Below are 17,851 nucleotides of genomic sequence, written 5' to 3' on the forward strand. Positions count from 1 at the left end.
GGAAGTAGGTCGCTGGGAGCGTGTCTTCCAGCGTTGATGTCGTCCGTCCTGTGGCTCCGAGGCTCCTGCGTGGGCTTGCAGGAGACTGGTGCGTGAGCCAGCCTGGTCCTCCGAATCCCTGTCGGCACTCCCCGCCTTTGAGGCGTCTTCCTTGCGGGCCTCCTGGGCTGAGCTGCTGTGGGCACCGTGCTCCTGAACCTCCACGATGGGAGCTCGGTGACCCTCTGGTTTCATACGGCACCCGCCTCAGGGATTTTGTTACAGCAGCGTGTCCGCCGTTCCACGGCGTGCATGTTTGGGACCGCCGTCAGTCATGCATCCTTTGTGGTTGTGGAGTACCAGCCCATTGGGTGGCGGCTCCGAGTTTGAACGGGTCATTCCCAGTTTTCTGTTGCACATGAAGCTGCTGCAGTAGCCTTGGGTGAAGTCTCCACATTACTTTACTGCCCCTGGACCTGCCGAGCACCCAGGTGCCCAGCTTGGCACTGCCAGGAGCTGGGGAACCTTCAGGAGGGGCCTTGTGGGAGGTCTTGGTCAGTGGAGGCTTGTCCTCGGGGTGCTGGGGCCCCTCGATTCCTGGGTGGGGGTGGGGGGAGCAGGCCCCCTTGGCAGCCACCCCCCACGGTGGCTGTGCCCCCAGGTCCACGGCAGCAGGACACATTGCTCAGGGACTGAGACGCCGAGGCTCAGCCCAAGAGCCCTCCCCGTTCAGGTGGTCACCACGGGGATGGCCACTGCTGGCCCTGGAATGAGGCCGTCCTCCTGGTGAGCGCCCCGGTGTCCAACGGGGCAGGAGCCGCTCTCCTGCTGGGCTGTGCGCCTCTTGTGACTGCTGTAAGAGACCGTCACCACCCTGGTCTCTGCGGGAGGCCGAGTGCAGAGGGGCTGTGGGTGGGCCCAGGAGCCACAGGCCTCACCCCCAAGGTACCTGGGAGGGGCTGGGTCCTGGCCTCCGTCCCGAGAGCCTGCCTGTGTCACCGTGGCCACTTGCTGTCCTCCCTTGGGCTCCCACAGCTCTGGTTCCCACTGGGTCCATGATCCTGTGAGCCGCGTTCACTTTCCCCTGCAGACTGTCCCCATAGGAGTGACCCAGCCACCTCCTACGCCGGTGGCACGTCAATGGCTTCTACCTTAACCACAGGCAGTGGGAAGGCTCCTGGCTCCAGAGCCCTGCCCCGGGTGCCAGTGCGCTGAGCAGAGCCGCCGCTCCTGGGCCGTCCCTGGTGACGTGTGTGTTCGGTTTCCGTCCAGCAGGGTGGCTGACGGCCGGGTGATGGCCCAGTACTCTCTCGCGGCCCAGCGGCTCCTTCCAGGCAGGGTCAGGGCGCTCGGTGTCCTGCGAGTCCATGGTTCCTGTCAGGCCTGGGCTCCCTGAACCTGCTCACTTGCCAGGGAGGTCGGACAGCGGTGGCCCAGGACTGGGGTCCCTGTCCCTGAGCAGAGCGCAGCAGGGACGTGCGGCCAGGATCCTGATCCCCACTGCGAGCTGTGGCAGGGAGGCCTCACGTGGACATTGTCACTGAGCTTGGCCGAAGGGGACGCGTCAGGCGACGCTCAGCTGAGGACACGTACCATTCTGTCCACCACTCTGGGGGGAGCCTCTCACCTCGCAGGTGGTCCTTTGTCCCTTGAAGCTTGAGGAAGCGTAGACGGTGTCTTCCTTCCTGTGTGGGTGGTCACACCTTGGCCTCGGAGCCCTGTCGTCTCAGTCCTAGCACAGCCTGGTGCTCGGCCGGGCCTGTCTGACGGGACCCACGCCTCCCGGGCCAGCGCCTTCCTGAGATGGGCACCTGGCTTCCCACCTGGCTCACCCGGACCTGTGGAGCGTCTCCAACTTGGAAACGTCGGTCCAGCAGGACCTCTCTGCTGGGTGAGCCTCCCACTGAGCGGGAATCTAGGTGGGGTCGGATTCTCTTAGCTGACGTTCACGTGGTGCCCTTTCAGAGAGAGAGAGGCGTAAATGGACAACGAGCGCACAGGGCTCACGGTAGCTCTTGTCCAGTTTGTGGATGTCGATCGAGGGGCATCGTGGATGCAGGTGTGCAGAGCCAGCTTCAGGAGAGGAGCACGCCTTGTGTTTGTGTCTTGGACGACGCTATCTCAGTGTCCCCCCGCCCTCTGCCCTGGACCTGCTTTTCTGCCTGGAGCTCGTACTGGCCTCCCTCCTCTGTGCTCTGGAGTGCTCCCCACGGCCAGGCCACGAGGCAGTCTCCCTGTGGAGCCTGCTGGGGTCAGGGGCAGGGCTGCAGGAGAGCACAGGGCGGACCCACACCTGCAGCAGCCACGCCGCCTCCAGGTGACACTTGCAGAAATCGTGTGGAGGTTTCCCCAGGACCGCGGATCCTGGCTTTGGCACCCCCTGCGCTGTCCTGGGACTTTCTGATGTGCAGGTGGCTGGCACAGCAGTTCCCAAGAGGGTGGCATGGAGGAGGCAGATGTGCCCCAGGTGAGGTGGAGCCTTGCCCGGTGACAGTGCCCGAGGGAGCAAGGGGGGGTGAGCCTGGAGAGTGCCAGGCCCCGGCCACCCCACACTGAGGGTTTGCTGGCAGTCACAGGTGGGAGGTCACCCGAGGCCAGGGCCTGTGGGGGCAGCCTGTGGTGCAGGCCTGGACCGATCCCTTTAATGGGGGTGGCCAGCCCTGAGCAGAAGCCACTGCTGCTGGGCAGGGACAGATGGCCTCCTCCACACTGACCCCTTCACCACCCTGTCAGGAGACTGTCCGGGAGTCGCAGACAGCACCTCAGAGCCCTGCCCAAGAGCGACAGAACACACAGGCAGTGCCCTGATGCCCACGGCCCCCGCGCCCAGCCGGGAAGCCGGACGGCCTTGGGCCTCCCGAGCAGCCGTCCAGCTGAGTTGTGGTCGGCACTTCTGCACTGCCCCTGTTCCCTGCCCGTCTCCACGCTCCCCAGCCATCAGCCAGGGCGCGGAGGCCTCCCACGCTGGGCCTCTGCCTGGGGCCTGCTCTCCTGCCCCGTGTGCTCTCGGCGCAGACCCCGCTCGCTGTCCTGTGGGGGCTCCCCGCTCACCACCTCAGGTGCAGGACACTGGTCATGCGGGGCCTGGTCAGGCCCCGGTCCCTCCTGGGCCAGCCCACTGCAGCACTGGCATCTCCCTCCCTCCTCCTCCCGCCCTCCTCCAGACAGGGTGGTGCCTCCCCAGGACGCCTCTGTGACCTGTGCTGCAGGCAGGGCGCTCGGATAGGCGCTTCCAGTCCACGGGAGGTGACAGCGGGCTGGCCGAGCCCACCACCGCGCTGCTGCTGCTGGGTGGCCGCCTGCGCCCCCTCCCAGCCTGCGCCCCCTCCCAGCCTGTGCCCCCTCCCAGCCTGTGCCCTGCTGTGCCCCCTCCCAGCCTGTGCCCTGCTGCGCCCCCTCCCAGCCCCCGCCCTGCTGCGCCTGGGAGGAGAGCCAGGCCTTATGGAGCAGGCTGCCGCGGAGAATGGGCTGCCTGGGCTCCCCGCTGACGCAGACCTCCCCCTTCAGAGGGGCTGGCAGCGCGTGGAAGCCAGAGCTCAGGGTTTGATGGCTTTGCTGCTGACCAAATGGCCGGTTTTGGAAATGGACTCTTATTTTCCAATAATAGCTGACATAAAGCTGGAAATGCTTTCGCTGGAGGCAAAAGGGGCCCATGCGTGACCATACAAATAGAGCAAGTCCCGAGGCTTCCGCGTAGTCTCCCAGCCAGGCCAGGAGTCACGGGGTCTCCTACATGACGATCCAGGCTCTAGAAAAATGGGGTGTTTTTTTTTCTTTGTTTGGTTGATTTTCACTTAAGACAGATGCACCCAATAATGAGTTCTTTAAACACTGTGTCCGCTGAGGTGCCGATGCTTTTCTTCTAGGTACATAGTTCTGGGGAGAAACCAGCTTATTGGGGTGCCGTTTCAGAAGAGCCGGGGCACCCGGGCCTTGTCTGAGAAGGCGGTGTGTTGATTTGCACGGCTCTCCCCTCTCAGTGATGGGGTGCCACGTGGTTTCCTGCACCTTGGCTGACTGAGGGCTCCCACTGAGTGGAATCATTTGCTGGGGTGACCTTTGGAAATCGTGGGGCTTATGAAGATCTCTTAGTTATGAAGTGTGCTCCCGTCACGCGTGGGTGTGAGTCAGACGGGGCACGGGCCTCCCCTGCAGGGCTGGTGGCACCCATCACTGCGCCGGCCCCGTCTCCCATTCTGTGGCTCGCTGGTGCGGCCCGGGGCTCTGCTCTGGACACAGCTTCTCACGGCCGCTGACCGCTGGCCCAGGGACCACATGTGGAGGGACGGGGCGCGGGGTAAAGAAGGCAAGTAGTAGACTCCGAGCTGAGCGAGATTCCTGGGGGTACGTTTGAACCCACGAAGCGGTGCCCCTTGCCGACTGTGTGTGCTTGTTAAAAGTGGCCTAGAGAAGGGACACGGCACTGTGACTGCAGTGTCATACCGTGGCTGGGTTTGGTAGCAGTACAACGTCGGCCAGCTCTTGGGTTTGTTCCCCGTAAGTCTCCCTTGGCAGCCGTGGACGCCCAGTGACACCACAGTCCAGGGCTGCTCACACGGTGCCCCGTACATGCCAGTGAGCAGCGTCTGCCCGGAACCCACACCCCTGCTCCCTCACCCTCAGTCGCCTCCGTACAGCCTATCCCCTAGCGAACAGGATGAAATGCTATGTCGATGGTCGCCACACTGTCTGCGCGGGGTGACGGCAAGAGAGCTGTCTGTGCTGCGCAGGGCTCAGGCCTGCTTTCCTGGTGTTCTCACTCTCTGGCTGCTGGAACCACAGAGGGTTGGAGCCGCGTGCAGAGGTGGCCTTACTGAGCAGTCCTGCCGCTGCCGACCCTGGGCGTGCACCAGGCACTGGGGGGCCACGGGCTCCGCCTCCCCCAGGGCCAGGGCTCCTCCTGCAGCCTGTTGTGAATGTGAGCAGGAGTGCTGTGTCCTCCCACCTGGGAGCTTGCCTGCGCTGGGGTTCATGTGCCGGCCCGTCTCCTACCTGCCGCTTCCTCTCCTGCTTGCTCCATTCAATACCTGCCCTGCTGCCTGGAGCTCCTCCCGTGAAGTCCCCCGTCAACTAAGGCAGCTCCTGGGTCCCTAGTTGCCACACCTTGAAAACCAACTGGTTTCCTGGTGGAGATGGCGGGAGGGTGACGTTCTGTGGGCTGGGGAGCGCGGGGTGCCTGGCCCAGCGTGCTTGTACCTTGACCCCTTGGTTCTTCGAAGGCGCTGTACCTTTAATTTTCAGGATGCTGTCATCAGCTTGTCATATCATTTGATCTGAGGAATTTAATTACTTGTTTAGATCCGTCCGTATTCTGCCGAGGATTTAGGGTGATTTTATCTAAATTGTGGGGAAAGTGGCTGTCTGCGCAGTCCTCGACAGATTTATAATCCTCCAGCTCTGTGTGTTTTAAATGAAAGGCTCTGTGACGTTCTAAGCTCTGAGTAAACACTGTCTGAACCGTCTTGAAAGGAGACAGTTTTCTGGCTTTGGACTCGCGTTTCCTCGCGCTCCGCCTCCCGCCCCGAGCTGGTCCTGGCTGGGGCTCGGCTGTGCCCGGGCCTCCCCGGGCTCTCCCCTCCGTCCCCGTCACTCTTGCTGCCTGCCCGCCACAGAGAAGATGCAGCGGCCCTGGGAAAGCCCGACGTCCATCTCCTTGCCCAGGAGCCCTCGCCCCGGCCCCGTGCTCACGCGGCATGGAGGAGGGAGAGGAGCCCATGGTGCGCCACCTTCCCTGGAGCAGTCCCTTCCTGCCCGGCCCCCGAGGACAGCGGCCACCCCCTCTGTTCTGGCCTGTGGAGAGCTGAAGCACCCCGTCCAGGAGTCTCCGGCTACTCCCCTCCTTATCCACGGACGGCTTCCTGAGCAGCCACCAGCCCCCGAGCCACCGGAGCACTCCTTAGAATCCTGTTATCTTTTGTACCCAGAAAAGGGCCTGCACTCGGACCCGGGACCCAGCCTCCGCGATCGCAAACACCCCGGGGCGGAGGCGCTGGGTTCTCTCTGCGTTTGGAGAGTCTGATGGAAGACGGCCCACAGCAGAGGAGCCGGGAGCCACCCACTGTGGACACCCACCCCATCTCACCCACCCGTGGGCCCGCAGCAGAGGAGCCGGGAGCCACCCACTGTGGACACCCACCCCATCTCACCCACCCGTGGGCCCGCAGCAGAGGAGCCGGGAGCCACCCGCTATGGACACGCACCCCATCTCACCCACCCGTGGGCCCGCAGCAGAGGAGCCAGGAGCCATTCCTCTGTGGACACCCACCCCATCTCACCCACCCGTGGGCCCGCAGCAGAGGAGCCGGGAGCCACCCACTATGGACACGCACCCGTGGGCGGCCTTGCCACCGGAGCAGAGAAGGAAGAAACGGGAGCTCTTCTTGTCCTGCTGACTGCCCAGGGCCCCAGGAGCAGGAAGGCTGCCACACAGGGCTGCAGGAGGGCAGGGCCGCGGCCCACCCTGAAGCCCAGGCAGGAATCGAGTCCCCTCCGGCCACCTGGGCTGCTGCACGCAGGAGTGGGGGCTGCCATTGCCCCGTCAGGAGGGGTAGAGCGTTCCCAGAGGGAGGGCAGCGAGCCCAGGGCCAGGGGGGCGGCCTGCGGTGACCCTGAGGCCGACCACGAGCCCCCAGCACAGTGCGGAGCAGACCCCAGTGCAGCTGGGACAGGCACAGGCGGAGCCCCAGGAACAGCGAGGCCCTGAGAAGCTCGGGGAGACCCCGTCTGCAAATAAGATGCAAAATAGGGCTGGGGAGGGGGCTCGGGTCCAGGGCCCTGAGTTCAACCCCCGGTAACTCCCCCCCAAAAAAGATCCCTGGTGGTGGAGGACATAGCCCATGCAGGGGAGCTGCTCCCTGCCCTGGGTGCACTGGGGTGGCGCAAGGGGCGTAGGGTCACACTGCTGGGACCCATGTTCTCACAGGTGTCCCTCCCCTCTGAGGTAGGTGCAAGGGAAGTGCAGTAGCCGGCACCACGGTGGCCAGGCCTTGGGAGACGAGGCCGACCCGGCACCCTGCCCACCAGGGCAGCTGGCGGCCTGGGTGTCTAGGAGGAGAGGATGCTGGGGTTTTCCAAAGCCGACTCGGGCAGTCCCCGGGGAGCACAGACACGAGAGCGATGCGTTTCTAGTGCTTCCTACGCATCTGCACCCATGTCCCTAGACAAGTGGACATCCACGAGCCCCCTCCTCAGAGCTGGGGTTCAGTGCTCAGCTGGTGCCCTGCTAGGACACCCTGGGTGTGCTCCCTTCTCACCTGGAAGGCTGTGGCAGCGTCCAGGCCAGGTGCATGGTGACTAGGAGTCTGTCCAGGGGACAGTGCGACAAGTCTCTGATGGTGTGGACCTCACGCCTGACCATGCGTGGTGCCATCCCGGCATACTTGAGAATGCCAGGTAGTGCTGTGGGATGGAGTGCAGGTCCCCAAGGCCACACTTGGACCTTGCCCAGGGGGTACAAAGCACTGCAAGGCCGGCTGTGTCCAGCACCCTTGATGGCAGTGACCTTCAGCCATCTCCGCTGTTTGCCTGGGCATCCCCAGAAGCCTCTTGCACAGAGCGAGGCCTGCGTGGTGTCTGTCTTCCACTTCCTGTCGGTGTGTCTGTGCACTAGAAGTCTCCATCTCTCCGTCTGCAGATACGGAGCGGCTGTATTCCGAGGTGTTCCAGGAAATCTGTGGTCGCTACGAGAAGGAGTACAGCTGGGACGTCAAGTCGCTGGTCATGGGCAAGACGGCCCTGGAAGCGGCTCAGATCATCATCGATGTCCTGCAGCTGCCCATGTCCAAAGAGGAGCTGGTGGAGGAGAGCCAGGCCAAGCTCCAGGGGCTGTTCCCTGCAGCCCAGCTCATGCCAGGTACGTGTCTCCCGCCTCGGCCACGGGGGAGCCCCTGACCTGGGGACTCGCTCCGAGGCCGCACGCTCGGCTTACCTTTCTGTGTCCCGTAGAGTCTCAGGACCACAGAGAGTTGGGTGGACGCCGTGGGGTGTGGTGATGCTGTGTCTCTCGGGGGCTGCTTGGAACCACATGGTCAGTTTCACTGATGTCTGGGCCAAGCACACCTGGGTCTGTTTCACCAATATCCTACCTTTTTTTCCCTGCAGTGCTGGGATCCAACCCAGGGCCTTGCTCATGCGAGGCAGGTGCTGCACCCCGAGTCGCCCCAGCTCTGTGCCAGTCTCCTCTAACGGCTGTGTTCCTCTTGGGATCACTCCAGAGTCGAGCTCCAGCAGTGGCTTTGCCTTTGTCTTTGCAAAATCAGATAGAGGATTAATATTCCAGCCACCATTCAGACTTTTAACCGTGCGATAAGCCCCAAATCTCTCCAAAGAGGCTTAATTTTCAAAAAGTTAAAGCCCTAATTCACTTTTATTTTATTGTGTCTATATGCCCGTCAGGTAGCCCTTATGATTCTTCATAGTTTCTGGAGGGGTGCTGGGGATGGACCCGGGCCTGCCTTGTGCTGGGGAAGTGCTCCCCTGAGCTTCCCTCCTCCCTGCCCCAGCTCAGGCTGCTGCTTGGCCGAGTCCAGTCCCTTGGGCTTGTTAACTGTGGTCCCGTGGGCCCTGGACCGCCTGCTACAGACAAAGGGCAGGGTTCCTGATTACAGGCCAGGAAATGGGCTGATGCCTCCTAGGTGAAGAGCGGGTGCTCTCTAAGATTCCTGGGGCCAGGGGAGGGGATCTGCAGCCACCGGGTCACCGTGGACCTGCAGCTGTGTCGGGGGAATCGTGCAGTCGTGGAGGCGCGCTCTTACTTGTAGGATCCTGCTTCTCTGCGTCTTGACCTTCCTGTACCATTTGTGCATGAAGTAGCCCTGGCGAGTCTTGAGGGACCATCTGGACAGTTAGCGGTTGTGTTTTACATGGGGCTTCACACCGCACGGCCTCCACGGGCGCCTCGCCACTGCCGCGGCTGAGTGTCAAACTGGACTCTGTTGCTGCCTCGCGGTCCCCACGGCCTTCACCTTGCAGCTCTGACACCGCCCCCTCGGCCTCTGCAGCCAGCCCCCTGCCGCTGCTTCTGGGGGCTTGGCCCCTCTGGGTACCTGTGCTCAGTGGAATCCTGCAGGGTCGGTCCTCTGGATGGGCCAGTCTCGCTGAGCACCACGTCCTGGGAGCACCACGTCCTGGGAGCACTACCGTTGGAGCGCGTGATGCGTGTCCTCCTTGAGGCAGAGTAGCGTTCCCTCGTGTGCGGGCCACTTCTCCTGTCCTCGCCGTCTTGGGGGCTCAGGGAGTGCTCCTGCTTCCCGGCCTCTGAGGAACGCTGCTCTGAGCCTGGGCTGGGCCGTCCCTGAGGGCCACCCTTCATTTTTTCAGGGGTGTGCCCAGAAGTGAAGGTGCTGCAGCAGGTGGCCATCCCTGCAGAGCTGCCACGGAGGCCACACATCCCCTTTCTCTTCTTACTGGTCCTGGGGGTTGAACCCAGGTGCTTGACTGCTGAGCTCTAGGGTCCCGCCAGACTGCTGAGGCTCAGTTGCTGAGGCCCGCCTCAAACTGGGTCCTCCCGCCTCAGCCCTCGGTGCCTGGTTGGCAGTACGTGGCACCTGTCCTACCGTGGGTGTGCTGACGTCTCACTGTGGCTGACGTAAAGCATCTGAATAAGCTTGTGCCCATCTCTAGCCTGGAGAAATGCCTCTCGCGCCCTTTGTCCCTCTGCAGTCTGGCCTTTTGCGCTTGGTGTCCCACGTCCCGGCTGCTCTCCTCCCAGGAGGTGTTCACTCCAGGCCTTGGGTTTCATCTTGGGTCCACTTTGATGGATTCTGAATGTGGCCCTGGTTACAGGTCCAACTTTGCTCTCTCCCGTGGGAATGTCCCTGTCCCCTGCCATGTGTTGCAGTCTCCTTCCTGTGGCCAGGGGTCTGGCTGTCTTGTCAGAGTGTCCGTCCCCACGTGGGAGGGCTCGTTTCTGGGCTTGTGGACTCCGCGGGCCACACTGTTGTGGTGACCACAGGTTTGTGACACCTGTTGAGAGCGGGAAGGGACGGTTTCCCACGCTGGCCTGCTCTGTCCAGATGGCGCATGGCTGCTCTGGGTCTCTAGAATTCCATGCAGGTTCGGGGTGGGTCTCTCTACTCCTGAAAAGACCCCACTGGGGTTTGGGTGGGATTGTTTGAACTCACAGGCCGCTGACCTCGCTCTGAGCACGTCGGCTGGCGTGGCGTTGGCGTGGTCTGTGGGCGACCCCCTTAATCTCTTCCTGCCGTCCTGGGGTCTGGGTGCGCAGGCCGATCAGCCCCAGTGGTCGTCCCTGAGTGCTGTGTTCCTTAGGCCATCTGAGCACCCTGGGTTCAGAGACTTCCTCTGGAACTGTTGGTCGTAGTGTGCAGAGTGTGGCTGACGGTGTTGGCTCTGTGTCCTGCAGCTCCTCTGAGCGGGTCTGTTTGCTTTAGCAGTTTGGTGTGTACAGGGGTGTCCTCCTGCGGTTTCTCCATGTGCACCACCACCTCACCTGTGAGCAGGGATCTGACCTCTGTTCCCGGTGGGTTCCTGGTTTCCTCCCTCTCCCCGTGGCTCTACTAGACCTGCCGTGCTGGGGAGGCCTCCTGTCCTGCCCAGGTCTGGGGGGAAGGCTCTGGCCCCTTGCTGGACTGTGACCGTGTTCTGGGAAGCTGCTTGCTCTTGTCCGTGCTCGGCCTCTCCAGGTGCTTTGCCTGCCCCAGTGGGATGACCGTGTGTGCTGTCCCCTGCTCCTCCTGGTTGAGCGAGCCCCTCTTGTGCGTGGCATCTGACTCCTGATTTGCTCTTGAACCTGAGCTCTGCCTCCTCTCACCAGGGGTGTGGCCTGCGCTTCTCACCCTGCTCCGTGCTGTTCCCTGGAGCTGTGGCCCAGGCGGCTGGGACTGGAGGTCGCTGTGAGGATCGCTGCTGAGTCTGCTCACTCTCGGGTTTGCTCAGTTCTGCTCTCACGACTCAGGTGTGGCAGGCCGAGCGCCTGGGACGTGCCCTTCCTGTAGGGCATGCACTTCCTGGGCTCATCCCGGCAGACGGCCCCCTCTCTAGCTCTCCCTTGCTGTGGGGCTGCAGTGCCCCCTCTTTTCGGATTCTCGTATCCAGGTCTTCTTTTCCCGTAGATGGTAAGGGTCTGTGGAGACCGTTTCCCTGCGCCTACCTTCTCTTCGGGTTGAGGAAGCAGCTACTGCGCGCAGCGGGAGCGCCGGGTCTTGCCCGTGCAGCCCGGCCTTCCCGGCCTTCCCTGCCTCCGCTCTGCTTTGGCTCTGCGGGCACCCCTTGTCCTGCTGGCCTGGACGCCTGGCTGGGACGCTGAGGATCTGTGGGTGGAGGCCGCTGGAGTGCCCTCAGCTGCTGACCTCATTGGTCTCCTGAGGCCAGGTGTCAGGTGAGGAGGGGCCGGTCACAGAGGCCTGGCAGATGAACGCCACCAGGAGCCCAATGTTCAAAGCCAGCCTGGCCCCTGGCACGTGCCTGAGGGCGCTCTTCTTATTCCCCTCCCTGTGAGAGGGTGGGGGGTACTGAGTGAGCGCCCTTTGTCGGTCAGTGTGTCCCTTAACTGGAGATTGTGTGCCTGACCTCCCAGGGACACGGAGGAGCCCTGCTCAGCCACAGCCACGGCACAGGTCTCCCCGCAGCCCGAGGCCCTGGCCATGCCCCAGGCAGCCCCTTGGCTCTGCTCACTCTGCTCGGCAGGACCCTGAGCAGAGGGCAGAAGGCCTGGTGCAGGGCAGTGCAGGGCGGCCCTGCCGAGCAGAGACCAGGCCCACAAGACTGGACGTCAGAGCAGGCGTCGGCAGGCCACAGTGATGGGGAGCGGCCTGAGGGGAGGCCGAGGAGGGGAGGGTGGCCCAAGGGACAGAGCAGAGGAAGGGAGAGGAGGACGACAAGAGCGCATAGGGACAGGACGCGCAGGGCAGGGACGAGGGCGCAGGGACGGCAGAGCGCAGCCTCCTGTCCCTTGCCCCTCTCCTGGCGGAGTGTGCTGTGGGCTCAGCGGTGTGCGCCTCTTCTGCATCCACCCGTCTCCTCTTTGACCTCCGCCAACCCCATTCCCGCCCTGGGGGACACTTGTGTCATTGTTCAGTGACGAGGTGCACAGAAGGCCCTGTCCCCTTCCCAGGACTGGAGAGGTGCTTTTGCACACCTGCCACTTTGTCCCCTCCTGCGCTGTGAGGGGTGCTCCTCCCTGGAAGAAGGGAGGACAGTGTGGGTCCTGGACGTCACCAGGAGCTCATCGGGAAGGAGGGGCCTGCAGAGAAGGGTGACCTCGTGTCACATTGTCCTCCTCCTGCTCTCTAGGCCACCCTGGGGCCAGGGAGCTGGGGGGCGGGCGGCCCTGGTGTCCTGTGGCCTGTCTGCTCGACTGGGTTCAGGGCTCCGTGTGTGTCCTTGCTGTGGTTGTGTCCCTGGCCGTGACGCAGTGGGTGGCCCTCCCTGTCGCCCTCAGGAGGGTGTCTCCAGGCTGAGCTGGGCCTGCCAGCAGGGCCCTGGTGGGGTGGAGGGAGGCCCGGGGAGGACGGCGCCCGGCACCTCAGGGTGGTGAGGGGTGCCCTCTGCACGAGGGCAGGGCAGACCTCCCGCCTGGGCCTGGGCTGGGACGCGTGGCTGTGGGCAGCGAGGGTTGCAGAGCCGCTCGGGTGAGGGGCCTTGAGGAGAGCGCCTGTGGCTCATGTCTCGGGAGTTCTCTGAGACGGTCACTGTCACTCGACCTGAGTCGCGTGCCGCGTGGCCTTAGAACATCTGCACCTGGGATGTCGAGCAGTGTGTCCACCCTTTGACCACCTCCTCGTGTGTCCAGCCCCTCTTCCTGGGAGGGGGTCCTCTGGGATGAATGAAGCTCGTTTGGCGTTGCTGAACGGAGAGATCCACATTGGAAGGCCACTGACCAGAAAGCCAGGGCCTTCCTCGTGTCCAGGGCCCTGCCCCCTCCTCTCCCATGTGGTCATGCAGAGTGGCGGCTGGGCCCTTGGAGGAGTGGGACATACGCTGAGGTCCTGAGCGCCCTCCCCGGGCCGCCAGCACTCTGCTCCCTCCTGGGCAGGCTGGGCGCGGTGCCACGCAGGGCCTCGGGGGGCAGTGGACTGCGCGCTGCACCGACCCCGACCTCGGCGCTCTCTCGCCCGCTGCCCACAGCCGCCCTGCTGCAGGGCACAGAGCTGAGGGGGGAGCAGACGTGCCTTGGTCACTGGGGTTAGTCCTCTTCATGTCCTGCTTGGCCCTCAGTCACCGCAGGAGGCGGGCACTGACATCCCTACTGTGCAGAGCTGCGGTCTGACTGTGCCCCAGACCTGGTGAAGGTGAAGGCGCAGTGTGGGGTTAAGAGGTGGGACCCTTAGGGGAAGGCCAGGTCCCAGCGGGCAGCCCCTGTGGTGGGATCTGGGCTGCCTCACAGAGGGCCCCACAGAGCGGCTCTCGCCTTCCTGTCCTCTGCCCTGTGAGCACCAGCCTCTGCCCCTGGGTGGGCGCACGTGGACCAGGCGCAGGCCATGTGGGGCCAGAGCCTCTGGGGACTGAGAGCCAGTTCCTCGTCTCCTGGACTTCAGCTGTTTACAGCTTCAGAACTGTGAGAAGTGGGTCTGTCTGCTTCATGAACCACCTGGCTCAGGTGCATTGTCAGGGCAACCCTGAGACCCCCTGGGAGTGCTGGGCACCTGTCCTCAGGTGTGTTCTCCCAGCAGCAGCTCACCCTGAGACCTGGCTCCGCCCTGAGACTCCCTGGGAGTGCAGGGCACCTGTCCTCAGGTGTGTTGTCCCAGCAGCTCACCCTGAGACCTGGCTCCGCCCTGAGACCCCCTGGGAGTGCAGGGCACCTGTCCTCAGGTGTGTTCTCCCAGCAGCAGCTCACCCTGAGACCTGGCTCCGCCCTGAGACCCCCTGGGAGTGCGGGGCACCTGTCCTCAGGTGTGTTCTCCCAGCAGCAGCTCACCCTGAGACCTGGCTCCGCCCTGAGACCCCCTGGGAGTGCAGGGCACCTGTCCTCAGGTGTGTTGTCCCAGCAGCTCACCCTGAGACCTGGCTCCGCCCTGAGACCCCCTGGGAGTGCGGGGCACCTGTCCTCAGGTGTGTTCTCCCAGCAGCAGCTCACCCTGAGACCTGGCTCCACCCTGAGACCCCCTGGGAGTGCGGGGCACCTGTCCTCAGGTGTGTTCTCCCAGCAGCAGCTCACCCTGAGACCTGGCTCCGCCCTGAGACCCCCTGGGAGTGCGGGGCACCTGTCCTCAGGTGTGTTGTCCCAGCAGCAGCTCACCCTGAGACCTGGCTCCGCCCTGAGACCCCCTGGGAGTGCAGGGCACCTGTCCTCAGGTGTGTTCTCCCAGCAGCTCACCCTGAGACCTGGCTCCACCCTGAGACCCCCTGGGAGTGCGGGGCACCTGTCCTCAGGTGTGTTCTCCCAGCAGCAGCTCACCCTGAGACCTGGCTCCGCCCTGAGACCCCCTGGGAGTGCGGGGCACCTGTCCTCAGGTGTGTTCTCCCAGCAGCAGCTCACCCTGAGACCTGGCTCCGCCCTGAGACCCCCTGGGAGTGCAGGGCACCTGTCCTCAGGTGTGTTCTCCCAGCAGCAGCTCACCCTGAGACCTGGCTCCACCCTGAGACCCCCTGGGAGTGCAGGGCACCTGTCCTCAGGTGTGTTCTCCCAGCAGCAGCTCACCCTGAGACCTGGCTCCGCCCTGAGACCCCCTGGGAGTGCGGGGCACCTGTCCTCAGGTGTGTTGTCCCAGCAGCTCACCCTGAGACCTGGCTCCGCCCTGAGACCCCCTGGGAGTGCAGGGCACCTGTCCTCAGGTGTGTTGTCCCAGCAGCAGCTCACCCTGAGACCTGGCTCCGCCCTGAGACCCCCTGGGAGTGCAGGGCACCTGTCCTCAGGTGTGTTGTCCCAGCAGCTCACCCTGAGACCTGGCTCCGCCCTGAGACCCCCTGGGAGTGCAGGGCACCTGTCCTCAGGTGTGTTGTCCCAGCAGCTCACCCTGAGACCTGGCTCCGCCCTGAGACCCCCTGGGAGTGCAGGGCACCTGTCCTCAGGTGTGTTGTCCCAGCAGCTCACCCTGAGACCTGGCTCCGCCCTGAGACCCCCTGGGAGTGCAGGGCACCTGTCCTCAGGTGTGTTGTCCCAGCAGCTCACCCTGAGACCTGGCTCCGCCCTGAGACCCCCTGGGAGTGCAGGGCACCTGTCCTCAGGTGTGTTGTCCCAGCAGCTCACCCTGAGACCTGGCTCCGCCCTGAGACCCCCTGGGAGTGCAGGGCACCTGTCCTCAGGTGTGTTGTCCCAGCAGCTCACCCTGAGACCTGGCTCCGCCCTGAGACCCCCTGGGAGTGCAGGGCACCTGTCCTCAGGTGTGTTGTCCCAGCAGCTCACCCTGAGACCTGGCTCCGCCCTGAGACCCCCTGGGAGTGCAGGGCACCTGTCCTCAGGTGTGTTGTCCCAGCAGCTCACCCTGAGACCTGGCTCCGCCCTGAGACCCCCTGGGAGTGCGGGGCACCTGTCCTCAGGTGTGTTCTCCCAGCAGCAGCTCACCCTGAGACCTGGCTCCGCCCTGAGACCCCCTGGGAGTGCGGGGCACCTGTCCTCAGGTGTGTTCTCCCAGCAGCAGCTCACCCTGAGACCTGGCTCCGCCCTGAGACTCCCTGGGAGTGCAGGGCACCTGTCCTCAGGTGTGTTCTCCCAGCAGCAGCTCACCCTGAGACCTGGCTCCGCCCTGAGACCCCCTGGGAGTGCAGGGCACCTGTCCTCAGGTGTGTTCTCCCAGCAGCAGCTCACCCTGAGACCTGGCTCCGCCCTGAGACCCCCTGGGAGTGCAGGGCACCTGTCCTCAGGTGTGTTCTCCCAGCAGCAGCTCACCCTGAGACCTGGCTCCGCCCTGAGACTCCCTGGGAGTGCTGGGCACCTGTCCTCAGGTGTGTTCTCCCAGCAGCAGCTCACCCTGAGACCTGGCTCCGCCCTGAGACCCCCTGGGAGTGCTGGGCACCTGTCCTCAGGTGTGTTCTCCCAGCAGCAGCTCACCCTGAGACCTGGCTCCGCCCTGAGACCCCCTGGGAGTGCTGGGCACCTGTCCTCAGGTGTGTTCTCCCAGCAGCAGCTCACCCTGAGACCTGGCTCCGCCCTGAGACCCCCTGGGAGTGCGGGGCACCTGTCCTCAGGTGTGTTCTCCCAGCAGCAGCTCACCCTGAGACCTGGCTCCGCCCTGAGACCCCCTGGGAGTGCAGGGCACCTGTCCTCAGGTGTGTTCTCCCAGCAGCAGCTCACCCTGAGACCTGGCTCCGCCCTGAGACCCCCTGGGAGTGCGGGGCACCTGTCCTCAGGTGTGTTCTCCCAGCAGCAGCTCACCCTGAGACCTGGCTCCGCCCTGAGACCCCCTGGGAGTGCAGGGCACCTGTCCTCAGGTGTGTTCTCCCAGCAGCAGCTCACCCTGAGACCTGGCTCCACCCTGAGACTCCCTGGGAGTGCGGGGCACCTGTCCTCAGGTGTGTTCTCCCAGCAGCAGCTCACCCTGAGACCTGGCTCCGCCCTGAGACTCCCTGGGAGTGCGGGGCACCTGTCCTCAGGTGTGTTGTCCCAGCAGCTCACCCTGAGACCTGGCTCCGCCCTGAGACCCCCTGGGAGTGCGGGGCACCTGTCCTCAGGTGTGTTCTCCCAGCAGCAGCTCACCCTGAGACCTGGCTCCGCCCTGAGACTCCCTGGGAGTGCAGGGCACCTGTCCTCAGGTGTGTTGTCCCAGCAGCTCACCCTGAGACCTGGCTCCGCCCTGAGACCCCCTGGGAGTGCGGGGCACCTGTCCTCAGGTGTGTTCTCCCAGCAGCAGCTCACCCTGAGACCTGGCTCCGCCGTGAGACCCGCTGGGAGTGCAGGGCACCTGTCCTCAGGTGTGTTCTCCCAGCAGCAGCTCACCCTGAGACCTGGCTCCGCCCTGAGACCCCCTGGGAGTGCAGGGCACCTGTCCTCAGGTGTGTTGTCCCAGCAGCTCACCCTGAGACCTGGCTCCGCCCTGAGACCCCCTGGGAGTGCAGGGCACCTGTCCTCAGGTGTGTTGTCCCAGCAGCTCACCCTGAGACCTGGCTCCGCCCTGAGACCCCCTGGGAGTGCAGGGCACCTGTCCTCAGGTGTGTTGTCCCAGCAGCTCACCCTGAGACCTGGCTCCGCCCTGAGACCCCCTGGGAGTGCAGGGCACCTGTCCTCAGGTGTGTTGTCCCAGCAGCTCACCCTGAGACCTGGCTCCGCCCTGAGACCCCCTGGGAGTGCAGGGTACCTGTCCTCAGGTGTGTTGTCCCAGCAGCTCACCCTGAGACCTGGCTCCGCCCTGAGACCCCCTGGGAGTGCAGGGCACCTGTCCTCAGGTGTGTTGTCCCAGCAGCTCACCCTGAGACCTGGCTCCGCCCTGAGACCCCCTGGGAGTGCAGGGCACCTGTCCTCAGGTGTGTTGTCCCAGCAGCTCACCCTGAGACCTGGCTCCGCCCTGAGACCCCCTGGGAGTGCGGGGCACCTGTCCTCAGGTGTGTTCTCCCAGCAGCAGCTCACCCTGAGACCTGGCTCCGCCCTGAGACTCCCTGGGAGTGCAGGGCACCTGTCCTCAGGTGTGTTCTCCCAGCAGCAGCTCACCCTGAGACCTGGCTCCGCCCTGAGACCCCCTGGGAGTGCAGGGCACCTGTCCTCAGGTGTGTTCTCCCAGCAGCAGCTCACCCTGAGACCTGGCTCCGCCCTGAGACCCCCTGGGAGTGCAGGGCACCTGTCCTCAGGTGTGTTCTCCCAGCAGCAGCTCACCCTGAGACCTGGCTCCGCCCTGAGACTCCCTGGGAGTGCTGGGCACCTGTCCTCAGGTGTGTTCTCCCAGCAGCAGCTCACCCTGAGACCTGGCTCCGCCCTGAGACCCCCTGGGAGTGCTGGGCACCTGTCCTCAGGTGTGTTCTCCCAGCAGCAGCTCACCCT

The 17,851-nt window shown here is 64.3% G+C and overlaps 1 protein-coding gene across 2 annotated transcripts in view; it reads left to right on the forward strand.

The window, feature by feature from the left end:
• Window positions 1-17,851, forward strand: part of Pudp (pseudouridine 5'-phosphatase) — a 122,362-nt gene that overhangs the window by 19,687 nt on the left and 84,824 nt on the right. For both annotated transcript variants that reach the window (XM_077107835.1, XM_077107836.1), the window contains exon 2: window positions 7,613-7,831. In XM_077107835.1, the coding sequence (XP_076963950.1) occupies window positions 7,613-7,831 (219 nt within the window). The remainder of the gene's footprint in view (window positions 1-7,612; window positions 7,832-17,851) is intronic.

Source organism: Callospermophilus lateralis, chromosome Y, assembly GCF_048772815.1.
Source record: "Callospermophilus lateralis isolate mCalLat2 chromosome Y, mCalLat2.hap1, whole genome shotgun sequence".
Taxonomy (NCBI): Eukaryota; Metazoa; Chordata; class Mammalia; order Rodentia; family Sciuridae; genus Callospermophilus; species Callospermophilus lateralis.